This window comes from Buteo buteo, chromosome 3 (genome assembly GCF_964188355.1).
Source record: "Buteo buteo chromosome 3, bButBut1.hap1.1, whole genome shotgun sequence".
Lineage (NCBI taxonomy): Eukaryota > Metazoa > Chordata > Aves > Accipitriformes > Accipitridae > Buteo > Buteo buteo.
In genome coordinates, this window is record NC_134173.1 from 9861906 (window position 1) to 9879664 (window position 17759).

The 17759-nt window shown below is 39.9% G+C and overlaps 2 protein-coding genes across 6 annotated transcripts in view; one reads left to right on the forward strand and one right to left on the reverse strand.

Annotated features, from left to right (window-relative positions):
• Positions 1 to 204: 204 nt before the first annotated feature.
• On the reverse strand, positions 205 to 17688 carry MSANTD3 (Myb/SANT DNA binding domain containing 3). Of its 4 annotated transcripts, none has more exons than XM_075022807.1 (4): positions 17556 to 17684; positions 16709 to 16883; positions 11187 to 11632; positions 205 to 9856 (listed from the first exon to the last, which is right to left on the reverse strand). In XM_075022807.1, the coding sequence occupies exons 3-4, from the start codon at positions 11599 to 11601 to the stop codon at positions 9447 to 9449; spliced, it is 825 nt and encodes a 274-aa protein (XP_074878908.1). In that variant the 5' UTR covers positions 11602 to 11632; positions 16709 to 16883; positions 17556 to 17684; the 3' UTR covers positions 205 to 9446. The 4 variants fall into 4 exon arrangements, with proteins under 4 accessions (XP_074878908.1, XP_074878909.1, XP_074878911.1 ...); XM_075022808.1 differs by lacking the exon at positions 17556 to 17684 and adding an exon at positions 17110 to 17139; XM_075022810.1 differs by lacking the exon at positions 16709 to 16883 and having other exon boundaries at positions 17556 to 17688.
• The window catches only part of LOC142028874 (uncharacterized), a 28124-nt gene continuing 27564 nt past the window's right edge, over positions 17200 to 17759 (forward strand). Inside the window, exon 1 of one of the 2 annotated variants that reach the window (XM_075022804.1) lies at positions 17200 to 17268. The gene's annotated coding sequence lies outside the window, so the exon portion shown is untranslated. Of the gene's footprint in view, positions 17269 to 17592; positions 17713 to 17759 lie in introns of those variants that run through there. The other variant, XM_075022803.1, reaches the window with a different exon arrangement.

Here is a 17759-nt window from a genome sequence, read left to right on the forward strand (position 1 = left end):
AGAATATGTACAACAGGCCTCACGAATAGCACTTTCTCCCACAAAATTTGACAGTGCAACCAAGAAAGTTTCTCTGTTCCATGCAGTTGAGTGGAGTTTAGTCTAAAAGACAGAAATAGCACAGTTGTGTGTAAATTAAATGACATAATTTGAAAACAACTCTGAAAGAATGGAGACTAAAAATCTCGTCTAATTAACGTGTAACAATAGTTGATGATTTATTGACTTTTCTGTGAATATACAGTTTCTATTAACAATATTTAGATACATTTTCTCAGAAATTCTTAATTATTTATGTTTAGTAATTTATGATTAAACATTTTACAAGAAACAAGGCACTAAAATGTACAGTTAGTCATCCTTATTACGTACGCTGTGAGTTTCAGACATACAGTAGATTCCCCTCACTGACAATTATTGAATCTCTTCCTCCAACGATACGTGTTGTTGCATTTCATACATTCCCAACCATTAGAAAGTATACATTTTAGGGCCCTACTTTTGTCTCCTTTTACTCACTGTTTCTGTAGGAAAAACAAAGAATTTGCTATGAAAATTAGCTAGACAATAAAAATAATGAAAACCCCATTCCTCACATTTCTAAGGACTCGGACATACTGTGAGCTACTTAGAGTTTCAAACTATAACGTGGGCATTATTTATCAATTAAAACCAACAGTAACCAAAAAAGTTTGTTTGAAGGTGCAATTCCAGAAACTACTTCCGTGCAGGGCAGAACCAGCTTTGGTATTTGAGGCACTAAAATACTAAACCAACACTTCACAACAGGTGAGATGACTGAGGCTGACACCATGCTAGGAAAATCAGATTAGCCTAGTGGCTACCATTTGGCTAAAAAGGAGATCTTAAATAATGTATAGTTTTTAGTGCAATTTAAAAAGCAAAACCCAGAAACTGTTGCTAATAAAAGGCAAAGACCACAAGAGATACCATCTAATACTCCATTAAAATATTTAGTATCAGGAGGAGTGTATACATTTTCAAGTATCTTATGACAAATAGCCCAGTACTTAAGTGCTAGTTCCATTTTAGATGTGCACTGACTATAAGCACGAACACAGCACAATGTAATTTTATATATTGTTAAAATACAACAGAACCTAATGTCACATAATAAATACAATACAATGTAAGGAAAAAGTGGTTTCCTGATTATTTGACCACTTATACAAAAATGACGGAGGGGTGTCTAGATTCTAGTTTCTCCTTGAGATTCTCAAGCTCTTGTGCCAGCAATATTTTAGAGGTCCAATTTTCAGTGCTTCTGCATTTAGACTGCAGTGATCCTGAGCCCCCTGAACACACATGGAAAGATTACCACTTTCAAAGGTTTTCAGAGGATCCTTGCAGTCTCCTTGACCACAGGAATTCAGGCGCAATTCCAGTGCTGGTGGAATATACATGCAAAATAGGGAAAGATTCTGCAGGATAAGGAAAAGTGATGGTGGAGAGAAAACCTCATGGAACAACCTTGAATAATACCCTGGGTTATTGCCAAAGTACAGTGAAAGTTACTTTTTCCCATTGGAAAGATAAGACTTCTAAAAACCTGGCCAATAAAACTTCTCAAAACATGGCCAACATGATGTACCATCACAAGATGATAGTACCAGCAGAGATGGCAATAACACATTTGGAAAGAAATCTCTTAAAGTGTTTTTGCTTCTTAGGTATTGTAAAAATATTTCTGTTAAACTGCATGAATTTTTGGAAAAGAGAGGTTCTTACTCACTTAGCAATACGAGTCACTTAAAAATCACAGGAAGAAAAATTGTTAAAGAAAACCATTATGTGATTGTTTTTGATAAGCAACAACTGTATTTTTTTTCCCTTGTAGTCTCATAGGTTGGAAATTCCAGAAGATGCCCAGGGGAAGTGGGGCTCCAGTGCTCCCTGGAAATTGGTGGGATCTGAAAGTGTAACCAACATGCTCTGTTGAAAATCCCATCCATGGTTTCTAGACCCCATTTTGCCCAGAAGTCCTGACTTGCCGTGACCCCTGCTGAAGGCAGCGGGTCAGCACCTCTGGAAAACAGGCCCTGTAACTACACTAGTGCTGCTGGATGCTAGTTGGTGGTGAAACAGCTTGTACATCTTGTGACTGGAAGTTCAGAAACACAACTGCAAAAAGAAAGGTATGATTAGGGCTATGCCTTCTAATTATCTGGGAAGTAGAACAGACCAGAATATCTCTGTATTTGCAATTACCAATTACCAGAACTTTTTTTTTGGTACCGATCTAAAATGTCAGGACATCTGCATCTCGAGAAGCTGAAGATCAGAGCTCTCATTATTTAACCTTAGAGTCCTCAGAAAAAAAAAAAGGTGGAAAGTATAAATAAACACAAAAGCCCACCCATAGCTGAAATTACAAAATATTAGAAAAAGATTTGATACATTGTTCATTTGGTTGAATTTATGTATATATCCAACTGGGGGTGGATTAACAGTTCCCTTTATTTTTTTAAATAAGAATGTGAACTAATTTGATGGAAGTAGCAAAGATTTTACAAGGAAGAAAGGTGAGAGCACGCCTGTGTGATAAATTAACCATACCAGTTAACCAAATTCTAACAGAAAATTGAATCTGTGCTAATTTATTGCTCTTGGTAGTTGAACACTGATAGGGCATAATTTTAACCTGTCCCATAATTTTGAAAGATTTTAATATATAACAATTTAAAAAATCAATTGCTTACCACCCAAGGCCATTTTTACAGGTCACCAAAGTAACCCACTGCTGTTACTATGTCCATACTTGTGTTTTAAGTTGTGACAGGACGTGGGCTTGAGTTTGCTGCACTGCAGGGCTTGAGCCACTTATGTCCATGCTGCATGTAAGAGAAGAGCTTAAGTTTAAGCCCGTCTTTTCTCCTGCCTGATTTTCCCAGCCTGGCTCCCTGACAGCACACCCATGCTGGATTTACAGAAGCAGTGTTGGTAGCTGTGGCATTTGGACCAGAATGAGAGCAGAGATCTACACTTATCTATCAAGCTCACAGCAACACGTAGAGAAATGTATTGGCTTCAGCAGGACTGTGGAAGTATAAACTGGAAGCAAGCAATTAATTCATCACTCTACAAGAGGAGTAAAAGCAAGATTTACCCCAGAAGACAGTGTTGTAATTGGCTGAGACAAAGTGCCATTGCGATTGTTCATTGATTATACCTCTAAATTTGCCATTTTATCAGCGTGACAAGGAACCTCAGTGACACAGGTAGCAATGATGGTTGTTCTTGCTGGCCAAAACCCCTAATTTTGTATACAAATTGATCCACCACCACTGATTCAGTAATCGGAAAAGATGCAGGGAGTCAGTGCCAGACAACTTGAGAACGTGAGCCCCTTGCCATGGTCCAACTGGCACCACCACATGGCTATTGCATTCAAGTAGTATTGCATTCAAGAAGAACAGGACAAAATCAGCATGGGAAGTCTTCTTCAAATGCTATCAGCTGCCAATGGAGTGCAACATGAAGCCCAGTCTAGCCTCAGAGCCCTCACGCAAGCCAGTAATTGAAAGCAAAACAAGTGCATTTTGGAAACTAACATTGCTTTATTTGGCAAGGACTTCTCATTTTAGACCTCACTTTAGACAGAAAGTTGGAGGTAAGGCAATATTTGGATTGGACATTACTGTTCCTCAAGCAGAGGTTGAACCTCTCTGTTAGGTCAGCACTGATAACTCCCAGCCTGCCAAAATTTCTGCCCTGGTTTGAATACCAAATCCATCCAATCACCTCCCTAATTTGTACTTTTCAGAGTCTCAGCATGTGAGAGCATTTGCAAGATCTTTTTCAGATAAATAGAATTTACCATGTGTGTGTCAATTCAGACTTCATACAGTCCGCAGGCTCAGTATTCAAAAGTTATAAAGCCACATGGCTCATTGGGTTGATGGGTCTGTGGGAACACATAGGTGTCTGATAAAACAAACTAATTTTTAGCAAAGCTTCGGTGAGAGTAACAGGTCAACATTTCAAAACTCCACAATTAAAAAGAAGCAGGAGGTTTTTCCCCCACATTATACTGTGATACAGAATGTGTGACAGGAATTTATATGGGCGGTTCAGCTTGTGCTTTTGTGGCTTAGTACATAATTTCAAGGTGTAATTCTAAGAAAAGGGAAGGGACACATACGTGACCAAATAATGGACAGAGCTTGAGCAGCTTATATGTCACCTCATTAGTGCCATATAAATAATAAATGACTACAAAATTGTTGTATAATGCCAGTTTCAGATTCAGCACTGTCCAAGAACAGCCTTTTATATATGAGAAGAAATATCTGCAGACTTGTGGAATACAATCAATCTCAAGTTGTGCTGAATACAAACCTACTTCTACTCTCTTGCCAAACAAATTTGATTAATGAGGTGCTCTAACATTTGGTCAGAAACTGAAGCACACAACCGTTCTGCAGCTGGACTGAATAACAAAAGGAAAACAATCTCAATCAACATTTAACACCCCCCCCCCCCCAAATTAAATAAGGATGATCTAAAAATCTATCTTGCTTTATTTCTGTTACATTAGAGAGTTATTTCCTTAAATATATACATGTGGTGTAGCTTTTTATCTAGCCACCTTTACATCAGGAAGGCAACAGATTGTTTCTAGGTATTTTGACTGCTTAATTCTCTTTTCTTTTTCCTTCTGTTTTTGTCCTGTGGCTGTTTTGACAGATTGGGAAATCTAGACTAGGATGAATTAGAAGATTTGTTGAAAATAATTCTTGATTCTTACTGTTAAAGAGATTGACCATCCAATGAGATGCATCCCCATGCCCTCATGAATATAACAGTTTTATAACCCACAGCCATGCAGTGGACAACCTTTTCCTTTTCCTTGCTGTATAGCCTATGCCATTTGGCAGACTATGTGCTGGACAAATTTCACATGCCTTTCTGCAGCGCATTAGCATGCATGTCTGGATAACGCAGTCTCAGAAAATTGTCCAACTTCAGTTTAGTAAAGAGTGAGGTCTAATAACTCTGGTGGGATTCCTACTTGATGCATTTACTTTTCTTATTGTCAGGCACTTGGAGCTGTGAATAGTATGATAGAGGTGTCTAGAGTCTCAAAGGAAAGAGTAGTCAGGGAAGGTGAAGACCACGTGGAAGAATTGTTCGACATACATGACAGTATTACCTCTTGGGACAGCTAAGTGCTGTCTTCACTTTTGACTCACTCTGAAAACCATACCAGCCTTTTTTTTTTTTGCTTTTGCAAGTTTTTAATTTGTTCAATGTTATTAACATGACTAATGATGTTGTGGAATGCCTAATCCCTTCACCACCAGAACAGTAAAATGTTCAGAGCCACAGCTAGTAATTTTCTATTTTATTGCTCTTGTTTTAGGCCCAGAAATCTGTCCACATTTCTATGTGCACCTTTTTTACATATAAGAGAATCAAGCTGTTTTATGTAATTCCATGAACAGCAACAAAAAAAAAAATTAAAAATATTGAAAGGTCTCTAAGAAGCAAAGTCCCTTGTAAGTTAGCAACACAGAAGTTAATCTGTGATACCAGAAGTAGAGATTACTGCTTGCTTTCACTGTAAAAATATATTATCCTATTCTTATAGATGGTAACAAATTGTCTTCTTTCTTTTTATCAAATGTACAGAGCCATCCTCTGTAATGTTTTTAAACTATATTAACAGTCACTGCATATTATCCTATCACTTTGTTACTTGGTTTATTTTATTAGCCTAAATGTATTAATTTTAGTACACATTAGGACTTAATTTGCACAGAAAGGTTTTTGAATATCTAACTAGAGACAAAATTCAGGAAGAGTGGTGATGTGTGAGTTTACAGTCAGCTGCGTTAAGAAGAAACAGAAAATAATGTGAAAAGACAGGCAATTATCTTATGAAAACAACTAAGATGCATCGGTCTTATAAAAACAGCTTTGAACAAGCTAGCTCAAAATATGAAATCACAGGGCTACTTGTGAGGGACTTTACTTGCCTGGAAAAAAATACAATTAAATGTTACTTTAAGATTTACATGTAATTCCCCTACCCCCAAAGTAACAATCTATAAAGGTGTAGCAGTTTACCATTTCAATGTCATCATTCACCACACCCTGCCTAGAAGGTCATAGTTTCTCTTAGTAAGAACATAGAGGCTGAGAACAATGGCTGCTACATTTCTGGTATATATTTTTTCTTACAGAGTTAAGCTGGGATCATTTTGCCCGGTGTATCTTTTAAGTTCATTCTTGCCAACAACTTGTATAACAAATCCAGAGAAGAACAACAGGCATGTTCTTCTTAAAATACTGCTGTATTTTATCTATGGAAAAACCCTGGGAAAATGCCTATATAGCTTGGCCAAATGATTAACAGGAAAACACAATTATGTGAAAGTATTTGAATGATGTAAGCTAGAAAAAAGGGAGAGGAACAAATGGATGTGTTGTCTGAGATGGCTATATACATATAAGAAAAGTCGAACAAAAAAGATAAACCCTAATACCAGAGGAAGTAATTGCAAAAAAAAAAAAAAAAAAAAAAAAGGTAAAATCCACATTTCTCAAGTCATTTAAACTCTACCACACCAATCACCTTATAAAGCCTTTAGACGAAGAAGCCAAAGCCTGGCAAGGAGACACATTACTTCATCTTGTTGATCTTGTACATTTTTCTGTGTCTATCACCCAATCTTACAGCAACCAACAGTTACCACAGGTGGGAAAGCAAAAGCCCATGTCACCAGTAAGCCGTCTATTACCTGTACCACAAAAGCATCTTGTATCATTTGTGTTGTGTGACATTCCCATTCTTCCTCTACGCATGTACTGATCATTCTTTCTTTCGTGTCTTCATCTTGGCTATTTCTAATTTTTCTCCTGTGATCTTCTTTCTTTTAAATAGAAGCTTAATTAAAAGGGTCTATTGTTCAGCCTAAGAACTGTAACTTTTGGTCTCAGAATAAGAATATATACCAAAATGTAAGGCATTGCCCACCTAGTACAGTCTGAAAACATGAACATTTTAAATGATTTTTTAATATAAAAATAAAACAATCTTTCATGAGCAATGGTATAACTGTCAGGAGTCAAAACTACCCTGGTCTCACATTTCATGAGATTCTCCCTCAACTATTTCATACCTTCTCACAGGGCTATCTAGATCTGGATTGTCTCTCTGTTCTTGCTCTCTTCACAGTGCTGAAATTGCTTCCATTCATCACCTTTGGATACCTTAACATACATGGTTTCGATGCCATAGTTTCAAATTACTTTCACTTAGAAGCAGTGTGGAAGGAATCTCATTATTGGTTAAGACAAATGTCTTTACTATTCTTTTTTTCTGGATGGTGCCTGAACAATTTTCATAACCACTCAGATAACTTACTCATCTTCCAGACCACAGAATGCAACCTCAGAACAAAAAGATCCTCACTCCTGTTTACGTCTTTCTTTTGCCTCTACTGTTATTATACCTTCCAATAGTGTTTCCATTCAGCAGAAAAAACTGTCCATAGTGATACTCTTCTTTGGAAGTCCTATGCTTCCTTCATACATGCAATTTACAAGAAAACTGAGTTTGCTGTCAAAAAGATCTCTCTCCAGATTTCATGCATGGCCTATTTTTTTTTGATCTTGCAGCAGCTCTGCAAATTTTTTTTTCTCTGTCATATAAAATAAGTTGTAATAAATCGCTCCCATTGCGATTGCTGTTGTGACCATGGGGAGCAACACATGTACCACAGCGTTAACCACAGCGAGTACTGCGGTTGATAATGGCAGTGCTTGCAAAGATGAATCACCAGCAGGAAAAGCAGTTCAAGAAAAAGAAACACACACACACACACACCCCGCCACCTCCTGCAAAACAAAACCAAAAGAAACTCACTCCACCAGAAAGAACATCCAGGGAAGAGATGGGAGTGTAACTGGGAATGTATGTTTCATAACGTACTCTAATTTGAATACGTTGCTCACTGTATGGACTTGCCCTCATGAATCATGCTCTGAAAATACTTTATTGAATAATGGGATACTCAGGTTTTTCAATGAAAATTTATGTTTTTGTTAATTTTTCTCACTGCTTCATATAACGGTTGTATACCTTCCTGTAAAACACCTTTTCACACATCAGAAGTTCTTACAAATCTTTGCAGAGTTTTGTATTTCATGTTTTCTTAACCCTTGCCCCACTAGAATAAATGATTGCCTGGGGAAGGATTATCTTTATTTGTGCTTTCCTACCATCTACTATTCTGGACCCCCAAACTCTGTGGGGACCTTCATGTGAACACTTTCATACAAATCATGTCCATCACCCCTCACTGACAGCAAAGGCAAAAAACACACCACCGTAACACACAGGACAGAACAAAACAGAACAGTGGTCCAGGACAGGAATGATTCCCTTGAACTACTTCCCACCCTACATGTAGGAAAAGAGGGCAAGTCTTAGTCTTTTCTTCTAGCTAGGGAGAGGTTGAAATACTCAAGCCAGCTGCTACTCCATCAAGTGCTGCATAGGGAGATAGAGGGAGACTTTGCCAATGGAGTGGCTGGCTCACTACATTTTAAGAGCTTTATGAATTGTTAAAAAGCTCTTCCCCTCAGAATGACTCCAGGTAAACTGCACACAGCGCTGGCAGCAGTGTGCCACCCTCCGATTTTGGTATTCTACTTGAGTACAAGATGGGCCTGGAAAAGAAAGGACAAGCACAATGGCTTTTGAGGAAGAAGTCACCTTCTTTCCAACTTAAGGGTCAGGGCTCAAATAACTGGCAGGCCAGTCCGCAACCATTCCCTTAAGTAGCCAGCCTGCTGGAAAATATTACTGTTCTTCATAAGCAAAGCGCTCCGTTACTACAGTGGTCCTTTTGCTACTTCCTTCATTTTCACATCTTCTATGAAGAATAAGTTATGAACTATATTAATCAGAGACAAGGGTTTTTTTTTTCCTAAGCCCCAGCGTAACAATCCAACCAATACCTGTCAGTCACCTTTTGTCTCAATAGCAGAGAGCAACTCTAACCCTTGCCTTCATTCGGGAAATGGTAGACAGGAGGAGACAGAAATCAAAACAAATACTATAACCTGATATTTAAAGCTGTTAAATTTTCTTAAGAACACCCAATGTAAGAATAGCCAGAGTACCTTAAATTTCAAAAGGATGTTAGGGTATTCTGAGAGGGAAAAATATGTTCACATTTTAGAACACTGTGCATGTCTGAGAGTTAAATAAATCAGAACTACCTACAAATGAGCAATACAGTTTTCCTCTTGGTGGACTCTACCACTGTTTCCCTAAACATTAAGAGTCAAAGTGTGTTCACTATCAGCCAGGCACCTATCCTGTCACTGTACATTCACATTAAAAAACCCTCTTTCCAGTGCGCATTACTTATAAAAATGTGCTCAATCACACTGACTCTCTGACCCTTTATGTTCTAAGGTGAATTAGGAAAGGGTCTGTTAAAGGATGATACAGGCCATTCTTTTGTGATGGTCTGCAGTTTTCTCTCCCAATACATTTTCTTTTTATTTAGGACTTCCATTTTTATCCTGTGTTCTTCTTCAGCCATCTCACACTCTCTTTCTATTTGCTGTATTTTTGCCACATGAACTTCATTCATTTGGATTAACTGCAGTTGCAAAATTGACATTTGCTGATGATGTTCTTCCTCATGCATCTTTTTCAGAGCACTTTCCTGAGATGCTTTACTTCTGTAGTTCTTATCTGCTGCTATTCTGACATCAGAACATGAAGGCTCAGGTTGGGAGGTACCTTCACATACTGGGAAATGTACCAGCTCTTTCTCTTCATCACAAAGTTCTCTATTTGAGACAACAAATGACTCTGCAAAACATAAGAGGAAAAAGTGTTATAGTATTCTCTTGTTCTCCCTCAAGAAACACAAACTTGTGATAGTACAGTTATTGGTGTATGCATCTAAACCTCGTGCTTCTGTACCATAGTACAGGAGCCACTACACAGTGCAGTTCTGTTACAGACTACTAAGGGCGTAATGGTCTGAACTGAATCACTTTGGGCTCTGTTGATAGACCTCCATGGCTATAACGGGAGCTCAGAATACTAAAGTGAATGCAGACATTTATAAGTGCACACCTAAATTTAGGTGGCTGAGCCTGAAGCTGAACATTAATGCAGCTGTTTAAGCCAAATCTGTATGTGACTTGCAATATTTTTATGAAAGGTCTGAGAGTCAGGTGAAGAGCTGTATCAACATGAATACCAGGAGACTGAAGGAATACTAGGAAGAATACTATTTATTCCTTCCTTATCGCTACTGTACATGTCATAAACATAGTGGTGTATATTTTTAGGAAAAAATTATATTATTCTAACTTTGAGAAGGTTCTAGCAATTCTTCTGAAAGAAAAGAAACTACTCATGGAATAAAATAGTTACCACTACAAGTAAGGGTCTCAGAATACATTCCTCTACAAATCCTGATAACTACTTATGGGAAATACAATTATGAAAGAGACATTGTAAGAATGTTATCTAACAATGTAGTTACTGTTGTCTTTTGAGCAAGGACAGTCTTCTATGTGCAATCCTGACATAATAAACTTTGCAAGAAACCACTGTAGCCACCCTTCCTTCTGGTTTTGGATTATTCCTTCTGTGCATGCTTGCCAAACAAAGAAGAATGTAGTGCTGAACTTTTTCAGAAAGGCCATTCTCCAATGTGGACTGCAGTGTGAAATATGGCTCTACATACTCTTTTTAGTCCTTGAAAACAAAGGAGGAAAGACCTACAGGGAACTCTTGCAGCAGACAATTGTGTATCAATTTGCTGCTGGTGGCTTTTTTTTTTCTTTTTAATGCTCAGAGAACCTCTTCCCAGCAAAATGATACTTTATAAAGGATCAAAATATCCTTGGGATTGTTCTCTGGAAAGCCAGCATGATAACTACTGTGATGCCTGCCACAAAGTAGAAGATATGTCAAGAACTGATGAAAAAAAAATTGAGTAAAACCTCAGTTTAACTCCTGGGGGCCTAGGGAAATACACAGAGTCTTATAATATCATAGCTCTACAATTACTTTTCTATAACCAGCAGTCACAGCTAAGTGGAGAGATTTAGACTGCTGAAAGAGAATCACTGGCAAAATCACATACAAAACAATACCACTTGCATCATTACAGTAACATTTATACCTTGACTAGAAGCATCAGGCTGATATTCAGAATCTTCTTCTGGTGGGCTCTGCAAAAAGTACATTTGCTCAGGCATTATGCTGGCAATCTTCTCTTTCCCTATGATGTGAGTATTTATAAGTGGACTAATACTTCTTTTTACCTTCTCCCGCCTTTCATGTGCCATTATCTTTTTTGTCCGTGCCTTGATATTTTCCCAGCATTTCTTTAACTGTTTGAAGTCTCGCAGCGATACACTGGGCTGTGAATTATATTCATGAGCTAGTGCTTGCCAGGTACGTTGTTTCAAAGCAATAGTTCTTGCATCACTTTTTTTACATTCAAGCACGTATTTGTATTTTTCAACTAATGCAAGCAGCACACTCTTCTCCACTTCTGAGAAGTATTTAGCAGGCTTTATTATTTCGTTTTGCATTTTCTACTGTTTCTCCAAGAAGCCAAAAATCCTATGAAAACAATGTTGAAAGCAAAAAAACAAACACAAATTAGAACTGGTTACAGTATCAGGAAACTGTGTCTTAGCACATAACTCCTAAGCATAGCTTCTGATTCTAACACACTTCATTTTCTAGAATAGTTTGTGAGTAGTTCTAGAGTAGATAATGAAACATTCAGGTAAGATATAGTATAATTATATGCTGTTTTCTATTGCCACTTCAGTGGCTACACAGTTACAGAAGTATACCATAACGAGGAGAAGCTTCTTTGTTACAATTTGCCTTGATTACAAAATACTCAGCATTCAATTTACTTAGTAACTGTTTTTAATAACTTGATTTTCTATTCATTGCACTTTGTTAGACCAGGAGGGTTCTCAAAGCCCTGAACTGTGGAACAAGTTCTGAAATCCAGCCCTTGATAGCTTTAGGTTTAAATCTAAAGCCACCTTCAGCAGGTTTAGGTTTCCTTTGGTACATCAAAGATCATCTTCTGCCCTTGCTGACTGCATATAACTAATTCCTCCCCTCTCTCTACTATATTTGAAAGTTGCATGAGAAATCATAGTAAGAAGTTCTCTTTTTAAAGACTCCTGCCTGTTTGGTTCTCGCCTGTGCTCAGTCCTCCTTGACTGACATCCAATAGGCGGCAGGATCCCGACCAGTATTACAGTACTGAGAAGAGGCAAGGGTTGCAAGAAGACATGAATTAATTACAGAAACTAACTGCTCTGAAGGTGCGGGTCCTTCACCCTCTACTGCTGACTCTGCGTGTGTGGCATTCTTCCTTATGCTTGCACTGCTGGCCACTCTCAGGAAGGAAGAACCAGGGTAGAAAAAGTTTTGGCCTCACTCCATACAACCACTGCTATATACTCACACCGTGTTAATGACTGCCTCTCTTCTCAAGCCTAGACTTACACAGTCAATAGGAAAAGGGTAGCTGATACCAGGGAATTCTTAGCCATATAAAAATGAACAAAGCAGTGTTTTCTTGAATTATTAACACATGACTGTGCTGCAAAATCTTTATCTTTCCACACTTTTTTCCCTATTCCCTCCCACTACAACTGTGTAGCCCCAATTACTTTTACATTTTGGGCAGAAACTTCTGGATAATTAAGTAGAAAAAGGGGGAGGACTGTTGTCTTAGTTCACGTTTCTTCCGGTTTTAATCATAAAACTCAAAGATGGAACGTATATAATAAGATAACTGGTTCATATTCCTAACAGTCTAGGACTCTCCCCAAATGAATTTTCTAGTATTTTGCCCATTGTTTCCACTACTTCCCTCGTAACATTGCTGGAAGATGCACTAGATATCACCATCAGATTTCTTCTTTTCAGTATTTTTTTCCATAACTTGGCTGCACTAGCACTCGCTTCTTACCATCCTTGTAATTCCTTTCCTCCAAACATCTTAATACTTACAGTTATTCTCACCTCTTTCAGTGAAGGTAACTACTTATATTTACAAAGAAAGCTAACAGACAAGCTAGTATCAACATGAGAAACCAATTCTGACATGAGAACAGGAGCTTTCTCAAGTAGCCCATAAAATATGACAAAACCCAGCAAAACAAAGAAGAGGAGTCAAAGAATAGAGGAGGCAGTAGAACAAAGCCTAGAATGGCAAAACTGAAACAAAGTGAATAGAAATAAGTAATAGTCTGTGTTTAAGTATGTTAAGTCAGTACCAGTAGCTGAGTTGTACCCCTACTGAAAAAGAGGCAACAGACACTCCGTTTGTACTTTCTGTCCCTGGTCAACTGGGTAATCTTTGGGCATGTACTGAGTGGACAGCTGGCACCTATGTGGTTCCTGGCTAGTCACAGTTCTGCTGTCTCTTACCAAATGCTGGTGTCATGAGGACATGGGAGAGCTGGAGTTTTTGCAGCAGACAGGATTTAGGGTTAGGGGACAAAAGGAAAGATCCATAGGGAACCAGACTTTATTAGTTCTACTACTCGCAGAACAGCTTTTTTATTTTGCAAGAAAGAAAATGGTGGAAGAAGGAAGAGAGCTGGGTGGTTGAGCATAAAGACGACAGTTCCCTGATCCAGCATTTCCTCCATCACACTATATCAAGTTATTTATTACTCTCTGTGAAAACTTAGTCACCCCACGTGTTGGTGACAGGAAATTGTAAACACCTACGATCCCACAGAACAAACTAAGTGTATGTAAACACACCTGAAAGTATCACATACCAATCATTATAATGTCTAGGTCTAATAGACAGAAGAGAACATCCGCTTCAGAAGTTCCTTAAATAAAAAATGAATTTAAAAAATAAGCAAAAAGTCAGGAAATGGACATCCTAACAAAGAGATACTGAAAACTTGGCTCCATGAAACAGCTCTCAAAACGTGTAAAATAAGAGAGACCTATAATGAAACAGATTCTATCTACTAATCAATTTTACTTACGTACTTATTGTACCATTCCAAACAAGAAGGCTGCTTTAGATAGCTGCTGAAATGAAATTCTTGGGACTAAATATTGATGCTTCAACATGTCGTAGCCTCAATTTCACTGAGGAACAGCATGAAAAGCAGTCCCACCAGCAAGTCATAAGGTCCAATAGCTTATGCCCATGAAAAACCAGGATCAGAGGCTCCGTGTGATCAGAAATGGCTGATTCTGCCTTCTGCTGATGCATGTAAATCTTATTTCTAGCTTTGAAAAGGTGCGAGAATCTCAGACCAAAAACTATGATATGTTTGTGTGTAGAAAATCCCTTTAATTAGGAAAACAATGGATTTTCAAGGACTTTGGAGACTAAGTTCAAAAAGTTAAACAATGATACCGGGACTTCTGGATTCCAGGTGCTAAATATTTAGCTACACAGACTGGCAGAGATCAATTGATATCAGTAAATATTTTAAACGTTTCCAAATATGACTTCACATATATTAACAACCTATGTACTAGGATAAAAGCTCATCTTTCATGGATGGAGCCACAGCAAACCCTTAAGTATCACTTTCATACCACGCTATCATTTATTACTATTATTTTTACTGTGGTAGCATCAGAGATCCCCAGTTGTAAGCTCAAATACTGTACATTTAAGATCGGAAATGCAGGTCCTACTCTGAGAATAATACATTAGTCTTCCCTTCCCCCCTACACATTCCTAACTATTTTTTCCCACACATACACACTGTGCTGGACTTGTGTTCTTTCCATGAAAAAGCCAGGATTATGATCTAGGATGCATAAAAAAACTCAAGAACTGGTGAAAGCAGTTTAATGCACTTACTACACAGAAGAAAAGAGTTCTTGAAGATTCTTTTCAAGCTCTTACATGCTTAGCCTGCTTGTTTCAATATATTAACGCCCATTTTCAATTAGGTGAACAGAAAGCACTCTGAGATATCAGAGAACTTAGAATACTGAGAAGTTGCAGCAAAACACCACCATGTATTTATATTCACCTCTTTTTCTTTACGGATTTCAATCACCTTCTGGCAGCCCACTGGCTCCTCTGTGGAATATGAGAAAGGACTCTCACAAGCCCAAACAATTTCCATTTCAAGGCTAAAAGATCTTTTCAGGACACATGCCCAGGATATAATTTAGCATGTAGGAATCTGTGCTGAAATTGAAGTAGTTTACTGTTTGTAGCTCCTACCATAAACAGGATTGATTCAGGAATATGTAGGCACATGAGGACAGTTGCACCGTTAAGTTCTAAGAAACAAAGGATGGGAGGCTTCTCCCGCTCCTACAGGTGCCCAGGCTCCAAGACATGTGCAGTAAGGAAGTACTTTATCCTAAATATCTTCTCCTGGCATGGCTCAATTCACAACTTGCCTTAAAACAAATCAGTGTCCTAAGTACTTGTTCTCTCATACAAACCTTTATCACTTTAAAATAACAAAAATATCTCTCAATTTCTCATTTTTATTTTGAAATGTTGTGTCCCATTCTTTTAAAGACTATAAGGGATGTGCTGTGTACTGCTGGAAGAATAGCTTGAAGAAAAACCTACACCAGTGAAGAAGCGCACATATGTTCATAAATATGTACATATGTATTGTTTTGCTTGCACACACCTAAACATACACCCAAATTCCAACCAGTTGCAAAGAAGCCCATTTTAAAAAAAAATAAAATCACTTCAGGTTGTCATGTGTGAGCATTTTCAGTCCCTGAAATGTTTTTTTAGGCATAAGAAAATGCAAAGAGAAAGTTATGGTGGAAAACTTAACCCAAATGTTAAGGTTACACTAAGCAAACCCAAAGAAAATAGTTTGCTAGTAAACTGTGGTCACTTATGGTGTGAAAATGGATTCATTTACCAATGCCAACAGGATTACTACCAGAAATAGTTAAGGATTGAAAAAAAAGACAATTTATTTATCTAACTTAAATTGCAGATGAAGCTTTAAGCATAGTCAGTAATTAACAGCATTGGAAATCAATCATAATTCTGTCCTTTTCATCCAGTGTTTGAGGGTGAAAGAAAGGCATGGAAATGCAATGACCCAAACTAGTCACAACAACAGGTTTATGTTTCATTTGAATGACAGAACCAGCAGTAAACAGTGTCCTTCTTCCTCAAATAGCTAGGTTTTCCTCACAGAGCTTCCTTCCATCAGAGCGTTCCAGGCCTGACCCTGTCTACCTTGAGACTTGATATCACTAGGAGATTAGGTGCATGTTACAAATATGAATGAGATCTATAGGGAAATTGTGTTGCATATACTCAGATTAAAAAAAAAAAACCACAAAAACCTCTTTGGGTGTTTGCCCCTCCCCATTTTAATACAAATTAATAGTTATTATGGATCATCCAGCAAATGAACAAAATAATCTATTAGTAAAAATTCACAGTACTTTGCCTAAATTTCTCCTGGCAAATTTTATATAGGTATACATGCAAATGGATTTTTTAAAAATCTACAAAACATTACATTATATAGAGACACGCATAGATACGTTCTAAGCGGGTCATCCCGCTACCTATGGAGGATATCCAAAGCAGTTTGTGCGAAGGAAGGTAATGGACGTAGGCTGTTATCTGGAACGATTGTCTGCAATTCATCAAAAAAACACAGGCACAAACAGGAATCCTACCAGACTCTCCCGCACCCGAACTTCTCCAACATTAACTCGAGCTCGTTTTTTTATTTCCTCGCTAGCTCCTCTTCGGCTCGAACGAGAAAGGAGAGCAGGTCCCGGCTCGACAAAGAAGACCGCTCCACCCAGGGCGGGCATGCAGGCTGCGGCTGAGGCGCGGACTGAGGGACATCTACCGCGGCGGGAGGAACGGCAAACGGTCACGCTGTCAGCCCAGCGCCCGCCGAGACCGCGCTCGGCGCCGTCGGCGGGGGCAACCCCACCCTGCGGCCCCCCCCCACGGCTTTCTCCCTTCTCCTAACAAAGCGCTGCCGAAGAGCCGCCGGCTCGGCTCGGCTCCGCTCCCCTCCCCTCTCCGCCTCCCCCCCGCGCTGGGCGGCCCGGCCTGCCTCCCTCACCTCCTCGCCGGCAGGTCGCCGGCGCTCCTTCAGCTCCCCGCAAACCCCGCGCTGGATTTTCGCCTCTCCGGAGGAAAGAGAAAGGCGGAGAGGCACCGGCTTCTCCCACAGCACCGGCGGGGAGGAACCGTCCCGGGGGGGGAACCCCTGAGCCTTCAGGTGCGGGGGCAGGGGGGGTCTCTGTCTGTCTGTCTGTCGGTGTCTGTGCGTGCGTGGTTCTGAGGAGCGACGCGCAAACACCCACCGGCCGCCGGGAAGGGGGTGGGCAGCCCCGTCTGCACCTGACGCGGGCCCGCGGGCGGAGCTCCGGGGCCGCACGTCGCTATAGCGCGTCCCCCCCCCCACACACACACCGCGCCGTCGGTACAGGCCGCGGGGGGGGGGGGTCCCCGCCACCTCCCGTCCAGTCCCGGTGCAGCGGCAGCGAACGCCAGCTCGGGCTTTACCTCCGACAGCGCCCGGCGGAGCGACGCGCCTGTGCGCCAGCGCCCCCAGCGGCGGCTGGTGAACGGCGGGTCGGGGGAATTGCCGCGCCGCTCCGCGCCGTGTACCGATCCTCCCCGCCGCGCCCCGTCTCCTCCCGCCCGGAGGTCCTCGCTTACGGTACCGTCTCCGTGGGCCGGCCGGGTTCCCCCGCGTCCCTTCCGCGC